The following is a 13,776-nucleotide window of genomic DNA, read 5'->3' as shown; positions in this document are numbered from 1 at the left end:
ACAGTGTTACGGACACTTGTTTCCATAATCTGGGCACCCATTCCATGCAGTTGGTGGTGATATTTATAATGTGGGGTGGAATATCAAATAATCAGGCAGGCAATACTTAGTGAATTGAGCTTACTTTTTCCTAACACCAGCGTTGCTCATTTGATTTAGGAGCATTGTTCAGTCCGATGAAAAGCTGGTTATTAGCGCATCTTGGGCAAAAGATGATGATATCACCAGACTCTTGAAATCTCTTCCAAACTGGATCAACATGGCACAGCCCAAGCAGCTGAGGCCAAAGAGGGAGGAAGAGGAAGACTTCATAAGGTAAGTTCTTCTTAATCCACTTTAAAATGATGCTAACTGAAATGAGTAGAGCAGGCTTTGACTGGGTTTTCTTATCTGGTGGTGGAGGTATGTAGAACCCTCAATTATTATTTTTTTAATGTATAAAGGATGATGTGCTTTGGGGCTGCTTGTTACCAGGAAGTAGAGTTGAACTGTGGAATGTTCCCTTTGGGTATTGTAAGTTACTTAATAATGTGTGTTACTTTAGTGGATGACTCAACGTTTGACCGTTTGACCTCCTGATCAATTTTGTGAGCCTCCTCTGTCCAGCTGCCCACCGCCCCAGCCCCCTGGGACAACCGGAAAAGCCTCTTCATGAGCTACTAAGTTGTTTTAGAAATCCCTGGTGATAAATGAGAGGCTTGTTATTACAACTTACCGGAATCCATTAGGAAAATTATGTTAAGGAATTCTTATCCCTTCCATGTAGGCTGGAGCCAGCCTGGGATGTTGTTGAAATTGGTCAATCTCCTTGACATGCTTTAAAAAAAAGGTTGGATTGTTTTATTGCTGTGTCGTTTACTAATTGCTTTGAAGTATGTTGTTGGTTACAGTTTTTAATGCTTGGTTGTGAGCAGCTTTGGGAGGCTTTTAGCTGAAAAGCAAGATAAAAATAATTTAAATCAAATAAAAAAATGGGTTGGATCCAGTGTAAGTTAGTCACTCATCAATCCCATTAAAATCAATAGGAGAAGTTACAACTAACTGTAAGTCCCATCGATTTCAATGGGACTAAAGTGTGACTAACTCAGTCTGGATCCAACCCAACATGTTCAAGAATATATCCAGATGGTCCTAGTATCAGGAATCAAGAGCAGCTAACACATTGGTGTATGACCAGCATGGGCTCAGATCAGAGCACATGTAACATCCGAACCCGGGGAAAGCTCCCAGACAAATCTAACGAAAGGTGCAATCTTTTGCATGTTTAGACAGAAAAAAGTCCTACAGCTCCCAGAATTCCCCTCCAGCCATGGTTGGCTGGGGAATGCTGGGGGCTGTAGGACTTCTTCCTGTCTAAACATGCATAGGATTGTGCCCTAAAGGCAGTTCTTCCATTAACTGTGTTGTTACATTCTACATTATTTGCATTTGCCATGAACTTTTGTTGTTCCAGGACTGCCTTTGGCAAAGAGTCTGAAGTGCTCATTGGGAACCTGGGAGATAAACTGATTCCCCAGCAAGAGATTCTTCGTGATGTCAGCGACCTGAAGGCTTTGGCCAATATGCATGAAAGCTTGGAGTGGCTCTCTGGTCGTATGAAGGCAGCGTTCTCCAACCTTCCAGTGGCACAGAGTGAGTGAAGTCCAGAGACATAGGGATATGAGAACAACCCTACTGGCCATGCTGGCTGGGGATGGTGGGAGTTGCAGTCCAGCATATCTGGAGAGCACCAGGTTGGGAAAGGCTGGTCTGTGTAGCCACTGTTACTGCTAGAACTCGGGGTCAGCCTGTGAAATTGATTGGGTCAGGACAGACAAAAGAAAGTACTTCTTCACATGACACAAAATTATTTATGGCATTCCCTGCCGCAGAATGTTGTGATGGCTGCTGCCTTAGATGGCTTTAAGATGGGATTCAATAAATTCACAAAGGACGTATCTATCAGTGGTTATTAGACACAATAGCTAAATGGAACCTCCATGTCCAGAGACAGTATTCCTCTGACATCAGTTGCTAGAGGCCGGAGTGGACAACCAACAAAGGAAGGCTACTGTGTTCATGCCTTGCTTCTGGGCTTCTTGGAAGCATCTGATTGGCTCCTGTAGGAAACAAGACTGCTGCCTGTCTGGTCCAACAGGACTCCTCTTATGTTCTTACACATTCAGCATTTGCTCAGAGCCTCCAGTGCTGCAGGCACTGGATGGCAAATAAAAATGTTCTGAGCTACAGATGGGGCTGGGGGAGGATGGAAGGTTGCTGAAAGCGCTGTCTTCAGTGGAAAGGCAGGATATAAATTTAAGAAATACATAAACGTGGAAAGGACAGAGCAGGTGTTAGTGGAGGCAAGGGCAGGGTGAAAATACAAAAGGTCTTCGTGGTGAAGTAGGGTTTGAGAAGGAATTGTGGAGCAAGTGAGAAACAGAAGTTAGAGACAGATGCAGGTGAGGAGACTGGCATGGCAGGAAGATGTGCAGATGGCATCAGGAGAAGGTGATGAAGTGGACAGACAGCAGATAAGCTGACAGAATGAAAATGGAAATTAGGAAAGGAATCTAGCACCCTCTCTTCACTTAAAAAGTAGGAGATGAGTAGTTTCTGAAATCCATCATAAATCGACCAGAGGGAACTCGGATAATAGACAATCATTGTGTTTCCTATTGGATGTTCCACTAGAGTTTTATGAAGTACCTAACTTTGATATTATTAATTAATTACTCAAATAGTTTTATTTACCTAGCTCCATCTTGGAATAATTTATCCGCGAGTTTCACACATTTCTGAGCAAACAGGCCTTGGAGGTCCCATAACAAAACTTCTGTGGTCTGTATGGTCCCAGAGGTCCAGTGAGAAAGGTGGCGTTACCCTAAGTCGGTCTTCCGCTGCATAGGGGGATCATGGCTTGAACACCCGAGCTCCAGCAGGCTCTTCGGGCTTGGTAGGGTTTGGGGTTAAGACTTTTTAAAAGTATTTGTACAATATACAAACTGGGATGGGTGACTTCATGGTTCGTCTGTCAAAGTCCGCCCCTTCCTACAGATAAAAATTCAATAACCTTTTTTCTGTGTCTCTGCCACAATTATCACTCTTTTAAAACCAGCCAGGCTAATGGAGTGTGTTTTATCACGTCCTGCAGTCTCTGCCTAGTTCATTATTTAGTGTTTGCTAAGCTGATGGCACTTCCATAGCTCTCCCCTTATCTGTGCTTCTTCAGAATTGGATTTTTGTATTTTCCAAACCAGTCAGATATGACACAGTCATTTTTGTCTTCTCCTGTGTTTTTTTTTTCTTTTCCTCTCCCCTCCAAGGAATATAAACTTCACTCTTAACTAGGGATAGATGGATCTGTCAATTTCAGTTTCTTTCAGTTTTTCAGTTTTCCCATTTTCAGTTTGTTCCATCCTGTTTCTGCATCAGTTTGTGATCTTTTTCCTTAAAAGTCTCCACAAAAATGTGTGCATGAATTTGTGTGCATTTCTCCTAATATGCACATTTTTATGCATAATTCGCATAATGTATGCATTTTTTGCAATCAGTTTTCCCTAATATAATACTTTTACAGATGTTTGACTGATATACATATGTTTGTGTGCACCTTCCCCTAATATTTGCATCTTTGTAGGAATGTTTTGATCAGAAAACTGCATCATAAAATTCAGGAAAGTAAATACCAAAAGATAATAGCTTTTTGTTTCATTTATTGTTTTTAGAAGGGCAAATTAGGAAAGGTCACTTTAAAACTACTGTAGCCTTCTCTGCGGTGGCACCCCTGCTGTGGAATGCCCTCCATTTGGAGGCCCAACTGGTGCAGATGTTGGTTTCATTTTGGTGCCAAGTTACAACATTGCTTTTCACCAAAGCCTTTGACGGCTAACTGAATTCCCTAAAGTTGCACACTGTTTTAATTGTTTTATTGTTTTAGATTTTCTAATTGGTAATAGCTTATTTAATGGTTTAATATACTTTTAGCTGTTTAAATTATTTATTGGTTTATACTGTTTAAATTGATTTTATTCTGGATGCCACCCTGAGATCTTAATGATATTGGGTGGGAAATAAATGTTTAAAATAAAATAAATAAATAAATCACTAACCAAACAAATTTCTCCCCCATTCCTACTCTTAACAGTAAACATTTGGAGACCAATGTTGCAGCATATGGCTGAATCCAACAGAGTGATCAAGCAAATGTTTATTCATTCATAGATTTCAATTTTGGGTCCACCACTTCCTGAAGGGTTGGGGCTGGTAGTGGTATTAAAAAACAAAAAACATTTAAAAGAATTTGAACTGTATTGTACTTGTAGTAGTGAAGCCTCTAATACCGATTGGCCAAGCAGAATGTTGCTCAGAATGTTTCATTGTTTGGGAAACAAGGAAATTCGCAGAGGAACTTAGGTGAGGAAAGGGCAAGTTGTAAGTTTCTCTGGAAATGAAACCTTACAGAGGCAGACCAAGGACTAGGAAGAAGTCCCATGGTATAGTGATGGTGAAAGACAAGTAGCTAAGAGAGAAGGCCGTTGAAGGGAGAGAGGGGCCAGTGGACTGCAGAGAAGGAACCCAAAGCATAGATAAGTGGCTTGAGAAGGCATGGAACTGAGGGAAGAAGGGGCTGATCTTGGAGGGATTATGAAGTCCCTTCACAGCGGTTCAGGTCAAGAGGGTCCATGTGCTACTGAGACTGAAGGAGGAAGACCAGAAGTGCTAGGAGGGATGGTCAGGAGAGAGGGTAGCAAGGCAAACACTCACATGCATGTTCACACACAAGGAATCCACCCAAATCATGCAGACAAAACACAAACAAATCCCAGACAAAACAAGTCCAGTCACCGCTTCCACCCCCGGTTGGTTCCTACTCCCCCTAGCCCCCCACAAGCTACTCTTCGCTCTCCTCCAAGCCCCCAAACATACCAGGCAGCAGCAGGGGCCTTTCCTTTTTTCTTTCACTGGCTGGCTGTGCTGGAAGGTAGAGCACCTACCTCCAGCCACCCCACCCTTTCCTCTCGGAAGAATGCACTGGCTCATGTGCACTCCCAGAGGCATGCTGGGAAAAGAAAGGAAGAGGGTCGGGTGGCTGGAGTCCAGAGCTGTGCTGCTTTCCAGCTGCCCAAGGATGATGATGGTGATGATGATGCATTTTTTAAAAAAAACATTGGGGGGCAGAGGGCTTACTGGGCACCTAGGTGTGTCTGGGGGTGCTGCAGTGCCCATGGACATTGTATTGTTGACCTCAGCACGAAAGTACAGTGATGGAATGAATTTGGAATTCACGAAGTTCTAAATACGAATTCGGTGTTTCAACACGTGGAACTGCCAGCCGGTAGTCATCGTTTGAACCTGCAGATGGAATAATCAAGAGGGGGAAAACTCAGCTTGTTTTTGGTTGTGCTGTGGGCTTGCTTTGCCCTGGGCTGCTACTATGAGATGCAGTACCCCATCCCCCCATCCCTGGCTCTCTCCCTCTCTCCCACAGCTAGTCCATGCCAGTCAGGTTATGTGTGGCAAAGGGATTCCAGGCTAGCACAGCAACTCTAATTCCCTCTCCTCCCCAGAGAAATTGCAAGAAGCAGGGTTGGGACCACTGCTTTGTGAGGCATATCGATATGCATAATCCTGTGTATACCTAAGGATTTCTTGTGCCCAGCATAATCACTCATTGTGTGTGTTTGTCTCTGTGTCTTGTCCCTATTTAGGAAGGATTACAGGTGGTTTTAGATTAATAAACCTTGACTATTTCTTGGCTTGGGGGGGGACGACACACCAGGATTTTGTCATTTCACCCGATAGGGCATGTCTCTCAGCATTCCCACTGCAAAGATCCCCAACCTGGGAATTGCCTTCTCCTACACAAACCTGCCTACTTGGGAACATTGCTCCGTTTCTGAGGCCTTTCTTGTTATCATCCCACTGACAGGGATTTGGTTGTAGGAGATGAGAGGAAGGGTCTTTTTAGTCATGGCCCCCAGATGGTGGAATGACCTCTGTGGAAAAGGTCTGGCGTCCTCTACCCCACGCCTCAGTAAGGATGGCTTTGCCTGCCCTCCAACTTCTCATATTGGAGAGGAAGCAGTGGGGGGGGGGCCTCTTAGTGCCATGCTCCCCTCCCAGCTGGGAGGTTGAGCGGTATGGAGAGGGCATCCCTGGTATTATCTCCGATCTGTGATCAAAGACAGCACCCAGGATTCCTCCCCCCTCCTCCTCCCCAACCCACCATAGCATCCAGGGGGCCAGCTTCAGGGAGGGGCCTCTACTGAGGCCTCCCAAGCCGGATGGGCTGGTTTGGTGGGCCAAATTGGCCTACTGGCTGAAGGTTCCCCATCGCTATTTTAAACAGTTGTAAACCACTTTGAGTTTACATTGCATGGTAAGGTGGACATAGATTTTGTAATAAGCAAGCAAACAAGCAGGGATGATCCTACCAAGGAAAATAAAATCCTCTTGACTTCAGTGGGGGAGTTAAGCATCTGTCCCACTGAGGTCAATGGGACTTAAAAGAGCTTAACTTTGGCTGGATCATGGGCACAATTTATTGTCCAGAAGGTTCACTTTCGCCAGTGTTTGAGTTCAGTTTTTTGGGGGGGAGGGGGGGTTGAAAGTCTGGGAAATAAGTGTTAGGGCTTGTGGAAAACTTGATGCCATAATGGGAAGAGGTTTCTACAAGGGGCACTGAGTGTAGGTTTATGGGCAGACTGGGCTCGAACCTCTTCCTAGGATGTGCTGGCTTTACATGTGAAGGGAGTTCTTGATCTTCGGAGAGGGTGAGCCCCTCCACCACCTGCATTTAGAAATGGTACAGTCCCGGTGTACAGTGTTTGTCCCTTCTCAAAATCTGATTTTGTGTTTGCAGTTAACTGCTGTCTGATACTCCAGGTGTAACAACAAGGCTCTTTTGTTGCCTTTCAAATGGAGCGCGCAGTCAAGGTGAAAGGGAAGATGAGGGCGAGGGTTGTCTTCTTTCCTCCTAGGATAAGTGGAAGAGGCAGCTTTTGCCTCAGGAAAAAGGGAAGCAGCTGCCGCTTTGTCAGGCAGTTAAAGGTGACCATTGTTTGTGCAGCCGCCAGGCGCTGATGGGGAACACCAAGAGGCGGGCAGCGTGCTCCTCGGTGATAGAAGGTATCCATCCATCAGTCCACGAAACATCTCAGGTTGATGGCCAGCCAACTGGCAGCTTCTGGTGGCTTCCTTAGCCACTCCTGGGCAGCTTGCAAGAGGACCCAGAAGCGTGGAAAGGCACTGTCTGGCAAGGCACATCCCCCAAGAGACTCAGCACCAGGAAGAGGAAATTACTGGCCGGGGGAGAAATGAAAATGCACAATCCCAATTGCAGTTTGCCTTTCCCTTTGTTTGGAAAGCCATGTTTCAGGAGGCAGTTGGGCAGCACCAGCTCTCTGCCACCCACAAGTGCTGCTTTACCGTTGTGGGTTTCCAAGCTGGAGAATCCAGAGTGCAATCCTAAAATATTGCAAGGTACCTTGTACCTTCATACTGTGATGCTGGGTCGTAGGCAGTCTAGGGAGCCAGCAGAAGGTGGAGCAGGAGGCACACATCCCTAGCACCAGGGCTTGAGGGGAATCCAGCAGACAAGAGAACCAGAGGCAGCTCTAACAGCCTGGCAGGGAAGGCCACTGCTGACTTTGCCTGGCAAAGCCCAGGCCTGGCCCAGGAGCTTGCATGGCCTCTGCTGGGGGTGGGGGAGTTACCTTGGGGTTGGGCAGGCAGCATAGCCCTGGGCACTCTTTGATGTGTAGCAGAGCATAGATCCAAAGGTTCCCAGTTCTAGCCCCAGCAGCTCTTGATGCTTCAAGTGTCCTTGTGTCCAGTCGTCAGTCTTGCATGAATGTATACATGCAGATCTCCGCTGAAGATGTATGTCTGTTTGTTTATTTAAAAGCCTGCATTCATGTTGACACCTTGGCTGTCTGGGATTCCTATACCCACCTCATGAATTTTAAGGCACTGCTATAAAGATTAGTTCAGCATATCTAATGAAGATGGGTTGGGAGGATAGGGTCAGTGCATGATTTCGGCAGTGTAGGACTTGATCCTTGATCCCATACCTATCTCTTTCATATATTTACTGATATGGGGTTCTTTGAGTAGGCCAGGCAATTGCAAACCACCAACCAGGCTCCTCTGCTAGAACCCAGATACTCTGTTTTGGGGAAACTTTATCCTATTGGATTGGTCTTTTCTTTTTAAAGAGAATTGGCAATGGATTTTTCCCACCCAAATTCAGCTCTCCCTCAGTTACAGGGTGAGACTGTTAGTTCTTCAGCTGGTTGCTGAACCTTTTAATCAAGAAACTGTCTTACCTCCCATCCTTGTGCAGTCTGACTCCAGTTGTGCCGCTTGCCCCTGAATTAATAAGCACTGATCATCTTGTGGGTATATGAACTGGAACAAGAGCATGTACTTGGCTTTTTAGCAGAATATGTTTGTGCTTTCACACACCTGCTTTTACCACATCTAGCTGAATTGTGCGTTCTTCTTTTTGTGGAAGAGGCTTCATATCTCCCTGTTATATCTGTGGCTTTTGGGTGGAGCTTGCATTATGCATGGCATGAGTCTGCTACCAAAACAGACATCCATACTAATATAGGAAGAGCCCTTCTGCATCAGAGCAAAGGTCCATCTAGGCCAGGGATGCAGAACCTCTTTCAGCCTGAAAGCAAATTCTATTTTGGAGAAGCTTCTGGGGGCCCATTCCAGTGGTGGGCAGGCTGAAGGCAAAAGGGCAGGGCCAAAATGCAGTGACTAAGTTCACAGAATCCCATTTTCCCCATTCTCTTACACAGTATGTAATTTGTCTCCACACATGTGCCCAAATTGTGTGTCCCCTTGCCTCTGCAGGATTGGTTGATGGTTGCCTTTGCCAACCAGGATTGGTTGGCAAAGGCAAAGACATACAACAATGGTATGACATCAGAGCACAAGGTTCCAGAAGGGGAGTGGGGAGGACAGGCGGAAGGGATGTTGTTTTCGTTGGCAGCCCCGTGTCTCATGTAAATGCTGAATCCATCCTAAATGCCTTTGGGTAAATGCAGGATTGTTCTTGTAGACATAATTATGTCTACAAGAGAGCCAGTATAGTGTAGTGGTTAGAGTGATGGAGTGGGAGCCGCGAGAACCGGGTTCTAGTCCCCACTCGGCCATGGAAGCTCACTGGGTGACTTTGGGCCAGTCACAGACTCTCAGCCCAACCTACCTCACAGGGTTGTTGTTGTGAGGATAAAATGGAGAGGAGGATAATGTAAGCCGCCTTGGGTTCCTTGCAAGAGGAAAAAAGGCGGGATATAAATGCCATAAATAAATAAATAAATAAATCTGCTTTTCAATTTGATAAAAATTCTCAAAGTGACTTACAAATTAAGATTAAAAAATAGACTATTAATACAACATAAAACACAATGATAAATAGCAGAAGACAGTATAAAAGAGCCAAAGTAAAACATAATAGCAGCACTTAAAATCAGTCACCAAATGAAATCCTTTTTAACTGGCATCTAAAGCTTCACAGATTGGCACCAGGCAAACATCCCTGGGAAAGAAGTATAACTAGCACCCCACCAAAGAGAAGTCCCTGTCCCCAATAGCAACCCACTTAATGTCTGAAGGCAGAAAAAGGCCTCCAAATTAGAATTGGTCTAAGTGGCCCTCGAATATAGTGGTCCCATTTGCAGGTTGGGAATTGGGGCAGGGTGCAGTTCTCTTGTATTTGATGAAGTAGAGTGTGCTGGAGTTCATCCCTTTTATCAGTGGGGGCAGCTTCCTCTATTTTATTTTTAACTTTAAATTTATTTGCTAGGGGCTGCACCCACCATGTGTTTGGCAGCTGCCAGGATGTCACTGGTGACCTTTTAACTCTGGTGAGATACGATCTACCTGTCTTGATCTGGCGAGTAATCTAGCTGCTGTATTTTGCACCTGCTGAAGTTTGAGAGTAGTCTTCACTCCAGTGCCTCCATAGGCATCAAGACATCTTGGGTTCATGCTGTGATATACTCTGGAATCCCCAGGTCCCAGGGCTTTTCCATGACTACAGGACCTGCATCAGCAGTGGGTTCCATCAATGTACCTTCTTTCTATTTCCCAGCATCTTGAAAAGGCAGTTGAAGGTTCTTAACCCCATGACCGTGTGGGGTATGTGACCCTGTGGCTGCAGGTGGCCATTACCACAGCCAGCCCTTGCTCTTCTAGGTGATCTATCAAATTCTTTGGTTGTGAGTTAAGAGTTCAGATGCATTGTGGGCCCAATCTACAAGGAGAAGTCTTCCAACCCTGATACAGTTCAAAAACGCATTTTCCCAAATTCGCATTTACTCCTCGCGTGGCACACATAGCCAGTTAATATGGCATACATCCTGCTTTCCTGAGGCAAACATAATGTTAAACCACATTAATTTGGCTGTATGTAGGCGGAGTCTCATGGCATCCACAAGCTTTCTCCTTAAAAAAAAAAATCCATTAAGTTTATGCGCAGGTCTGTAGGTCCAATGCAGCAAATGAGGGGAGATTTTTAAAAAGTCATCCCAAAAGCAATTCCCAATTCCCCACCCCTCTGTCATGTGCTGAGTAAGTGCAACTGAAGACAATGTGATTTACTTTCAAGTATACATTTTTATCTGGTGTTTTCAGCTTGTTCCTTGAGGCAAGGAAATAAAAAGAGGCAGAGGAGAGAACTGGGGAGGCTTGATTTTTTTCTTTTCTTCCAAAGGCAGGAGGAGGGGGGAGCAGCAAAAGCAATGTGCTTCCTTTCTCAGGAGTAAGCCTCATTGAAGAGAATGTGCTTTACTTCTGAGAAGACACGGTTATCCATTTTTCAGCTAGTTCTTTGAGGAAAAGAAATAAAAAGGACAAAGGAGAGAAAGTGTCTCGGGACATCAACAGATTTCCTTTCTTCATTCGTTTACATTCGGAGGTGCAGTGCTGAGAAGGAGGGATGGAGGTTTTTTTTAAGTCAAAAGCAAAGTACAGACTTTCTCAAGAGCAAACCTCATTGCATTAACTCTTCAGTTCACTGGGCAGAGCAGAGAGCGAGTGAGCAAGCGAGACAGCAGGAAAGAAGCCAGTTGAAATGTGTGTGTGTTATTCAGAGGTTCGCAACAAACAACACCCCCCCCCCCCCCAGCAGAGGGTGAAGCCAACAAGAAGGGTTAACTCCTTCCATCCCTGTCAGGTCCACCCTTAGCTGACACAACTTTCCGTTTCTCCTCACTGTACTGAATCCACTCCTCCTCCCCCTGGAGTAGTACTGCAAGTTTAGGAGACACTGAGTCCTTAAACTCAATGGAAGTAGCGGTAACTGGAAAATGCATCACAAAAGGACTTTGCGAAAATGCAGTTTTATGGCAAGAAAACCCAGGAGTGATACAGATTGGAGGTAACGTCATATGTCAACCCCGTGTGTGAGGTGCAGTGGCACTGTAGTAAGTTCCCCATGTAAATTGGGTCATGGCTTCTCAAGTGTGGAATGAATATTCAGACAGGCAGTAGTGTGATTAACTGAAGACAGGGAAGATTGCAAAATCAATGGAAAAATAAAATTCTCCAGACAGTTCTGGAAGCTAGTTGGATCAACCAGCCTCCAGGAGGTGTGTGTGGGCGAAGCATCTAACACAAATACAAAAACAGCTGCACACGTTGGTATGATTCCCAACACATTTGAAGAAGCATTTATCATATTCCTCGATATTCCTCAAGAACAATTGCTTGGAACAAAAATGCATGCTGCAGACAGGTCTGCTCTGGCATTCTACAGCATGGAATCATGTTCCAGGAAGATTTTATTAAGGAACGTAAAAACTTTACCCTTGATAAAGAGTACTTTGAAACACATTGGGAATCATACTCATCTGTGCAGCTCTTTTTGTGTTTGGTTTCTGTTTCTATTGCTGTACTTGATCTTCCTCTTCTTGTGTGTATGTGTGACACATCCTAACAGAGCCTTTGCCCTTGCAGGTGATAGGAGACCCAAACATTTGTGTTTTAACCGAGAGCTGTTGTAGCATAATGGCAAAGAGAGTGAGTTACAAATCAGGAAGCCCCTTCAGTGCCATTTTTCTTGGGAGAAAGGCAGGGCACAAATCAATCAATCAAATAAATAATCTGAATACCATGAACTTGTGAGGTGGCCTTAAGTAAGCTCCCACCCCCACCCACCCTCTCTCTCTCTCTCTCTCTCTCTCTCTTCCCCCCCCCCCGCCCGCTTCCTCACTCCTCTTCTGCAGTATGGGAATAATAATACTGACCTCCTTTACACATTTGTCGTAAGAATTACTATAAGATAATGCACGTGAAGCACTCGGAACACTCTAAAATGTCATCTAAACACTTACTAGTATGGCTATTAAATGGTTGTTCCATGACAAAGGCAGACCACTCCTTCCAGTGCAAAAAAAAGAGGCTCCACCTATGTCCTGCTGTGTGCCACAGAGCTGTGAATTAGATAGATGGTTTTCATTGGTGTTATTGTGACATTATTGTGTTGCATTTATTCATCACCTCGAAATTTGTTGGGGACATCTAAGTTTGATGAAAGAAAATAAATGCGGCATGAAAAAAAGATCCGGCGGGCCATTTCTGGCTCGTAGAAAGAGACTGATCGTTTGCTCTGGGATTTAAAGAATATATAAAGTGGTTTAGGAGTCTCCACATAAGCTGGTTAAATCTGATTAATTCCACATGAGCTGGGGTTGGCTGCTGATCAAGGTAAGGGGTTGGTTCTCTCCTGCCACAACACACACACTCTAGTTTGTGAACCCGTAGCCCTGAAGTTTGACCACATGGTTTCTGCAGCTGGCGTTTTGATTACACCACCAACTAAGTCACCTATTTATATTATAGTTCTCCACACACAGGCCTGGAAGATTGGCTAGAAGCGGGGAAAGGGAAGTGGGACAAGGAGCAATGAGTGTAATCATAACCTCAAGCAAAGGTGTTGATCCCAGGACGCGAGTTCAGTCTCCAGGAGAGCAGCATGTGCAAGGTCTGGGAAGGAAGGCCGTAAACTCTGTGTATCTGAGGTTGGGCAGCTGCTTCCTAATTCCCTTACTGTTAAATATTTGATGCAAAGGGTCCAGGAGGGCTCTGGCTGCTAATCACCCTGGCATCCAACTTTTTCTAAGGCACCACCAAGAAGCTGGGTCCTTCTGAGGGAGGAACAATCTAGAAGAATATTCTCTGTCCGATGTTCTTAGCAGGATAGACCATGTGCCTGAATTTTCAGAGGTAAGCCAGACTGGAAGAAGGATACGGGTTGGCTGCTTTAGCCACAGTTCCAAGGATGTAGTTGGCAAAACCCATGAGCTCATGACTTTTTGGTTGAGTGGGTCATTCAGCCACAATTGTGCAGAATCCAGTGCAAAAACATTGGAATGGCAGGAAGAAAAGTGCGCCTGGAGGAGCACTAAGTATTTCTGCTTCCTGCCAGGTGGCAGTGCAACTCAAAACCTCACCACTCTTACCCCGCCCTTATCAACCCATCACAGTCATCATCATTATGTGGTGCTCAGTCAGCAGCAACAGGATCAGGCTGCCAGCCTGACATCTGGTTCCGCTGCCCCAAAATGGGATGGGCAGCAGTATGTAAGCGTGGCCTGTACTAAGAGGCAGAGGGAGAGTTGGATGGCTTGCTTAATAGGAGAGGCCCTTTTGAGGGCACCATTACCTGCACAGACCCATTTGTCAGGCCTGTGTGAAAGAGCTTTCTCCTGTGTTTTCCCCAAACACAGAATGCACTCCCTCAAGAACTACAATTTGCCCCCACTTTGTTGGCCTTTA

At 45.2% G+C, this 13,776-nt stretch overlaps 1 protein-coding gene across 3 annotated transcripts in view; it reads left to right on the top strand.

Annotated features, from left to right (window-relative positions):
- Nucleotides 1-13,776, top strand: part of EXOC4 (exocyst complex component 4) — a 545,732-nt gene that overhangs the window by 482,352 nt on the left and 49,604 nt on the right. For all 3 annotated transcript variants that reach the window (XM_084809036.1, XM_084809035.1, XM_084809037.1), the window contains 2 exons: nt 160-315; nt 1,454-1,632. In XM_084809036.1, coding sequence (XP_084665162.1) covers nt 160-315; nt 1,454-1,632 — 335 coding nt within the window. The remainder of the gene's footprint in view (nt 1-159; nt 316-1,453; nt 1,633-13,776) is intronic.

The sequence above is a fragment of the Heloderma suspectum genome, chromosome 7 (assembly GCF_057233095.1).
Source record: "Heloderma suspectum isolate Gila_16-S chromosome 7, 16-S_ref, whole genome shotgun sequence".
NCBI lineage: Eukaryota > Metazoa > Chordata > Lepidosauria > Squamata > Helodermatidae > Heloderma > Heloderma suspectum.
Note: the sequence above shows the minus strand (reverse complement) of the source record. Positions and strands in the feature narration are given on the sequence as shown.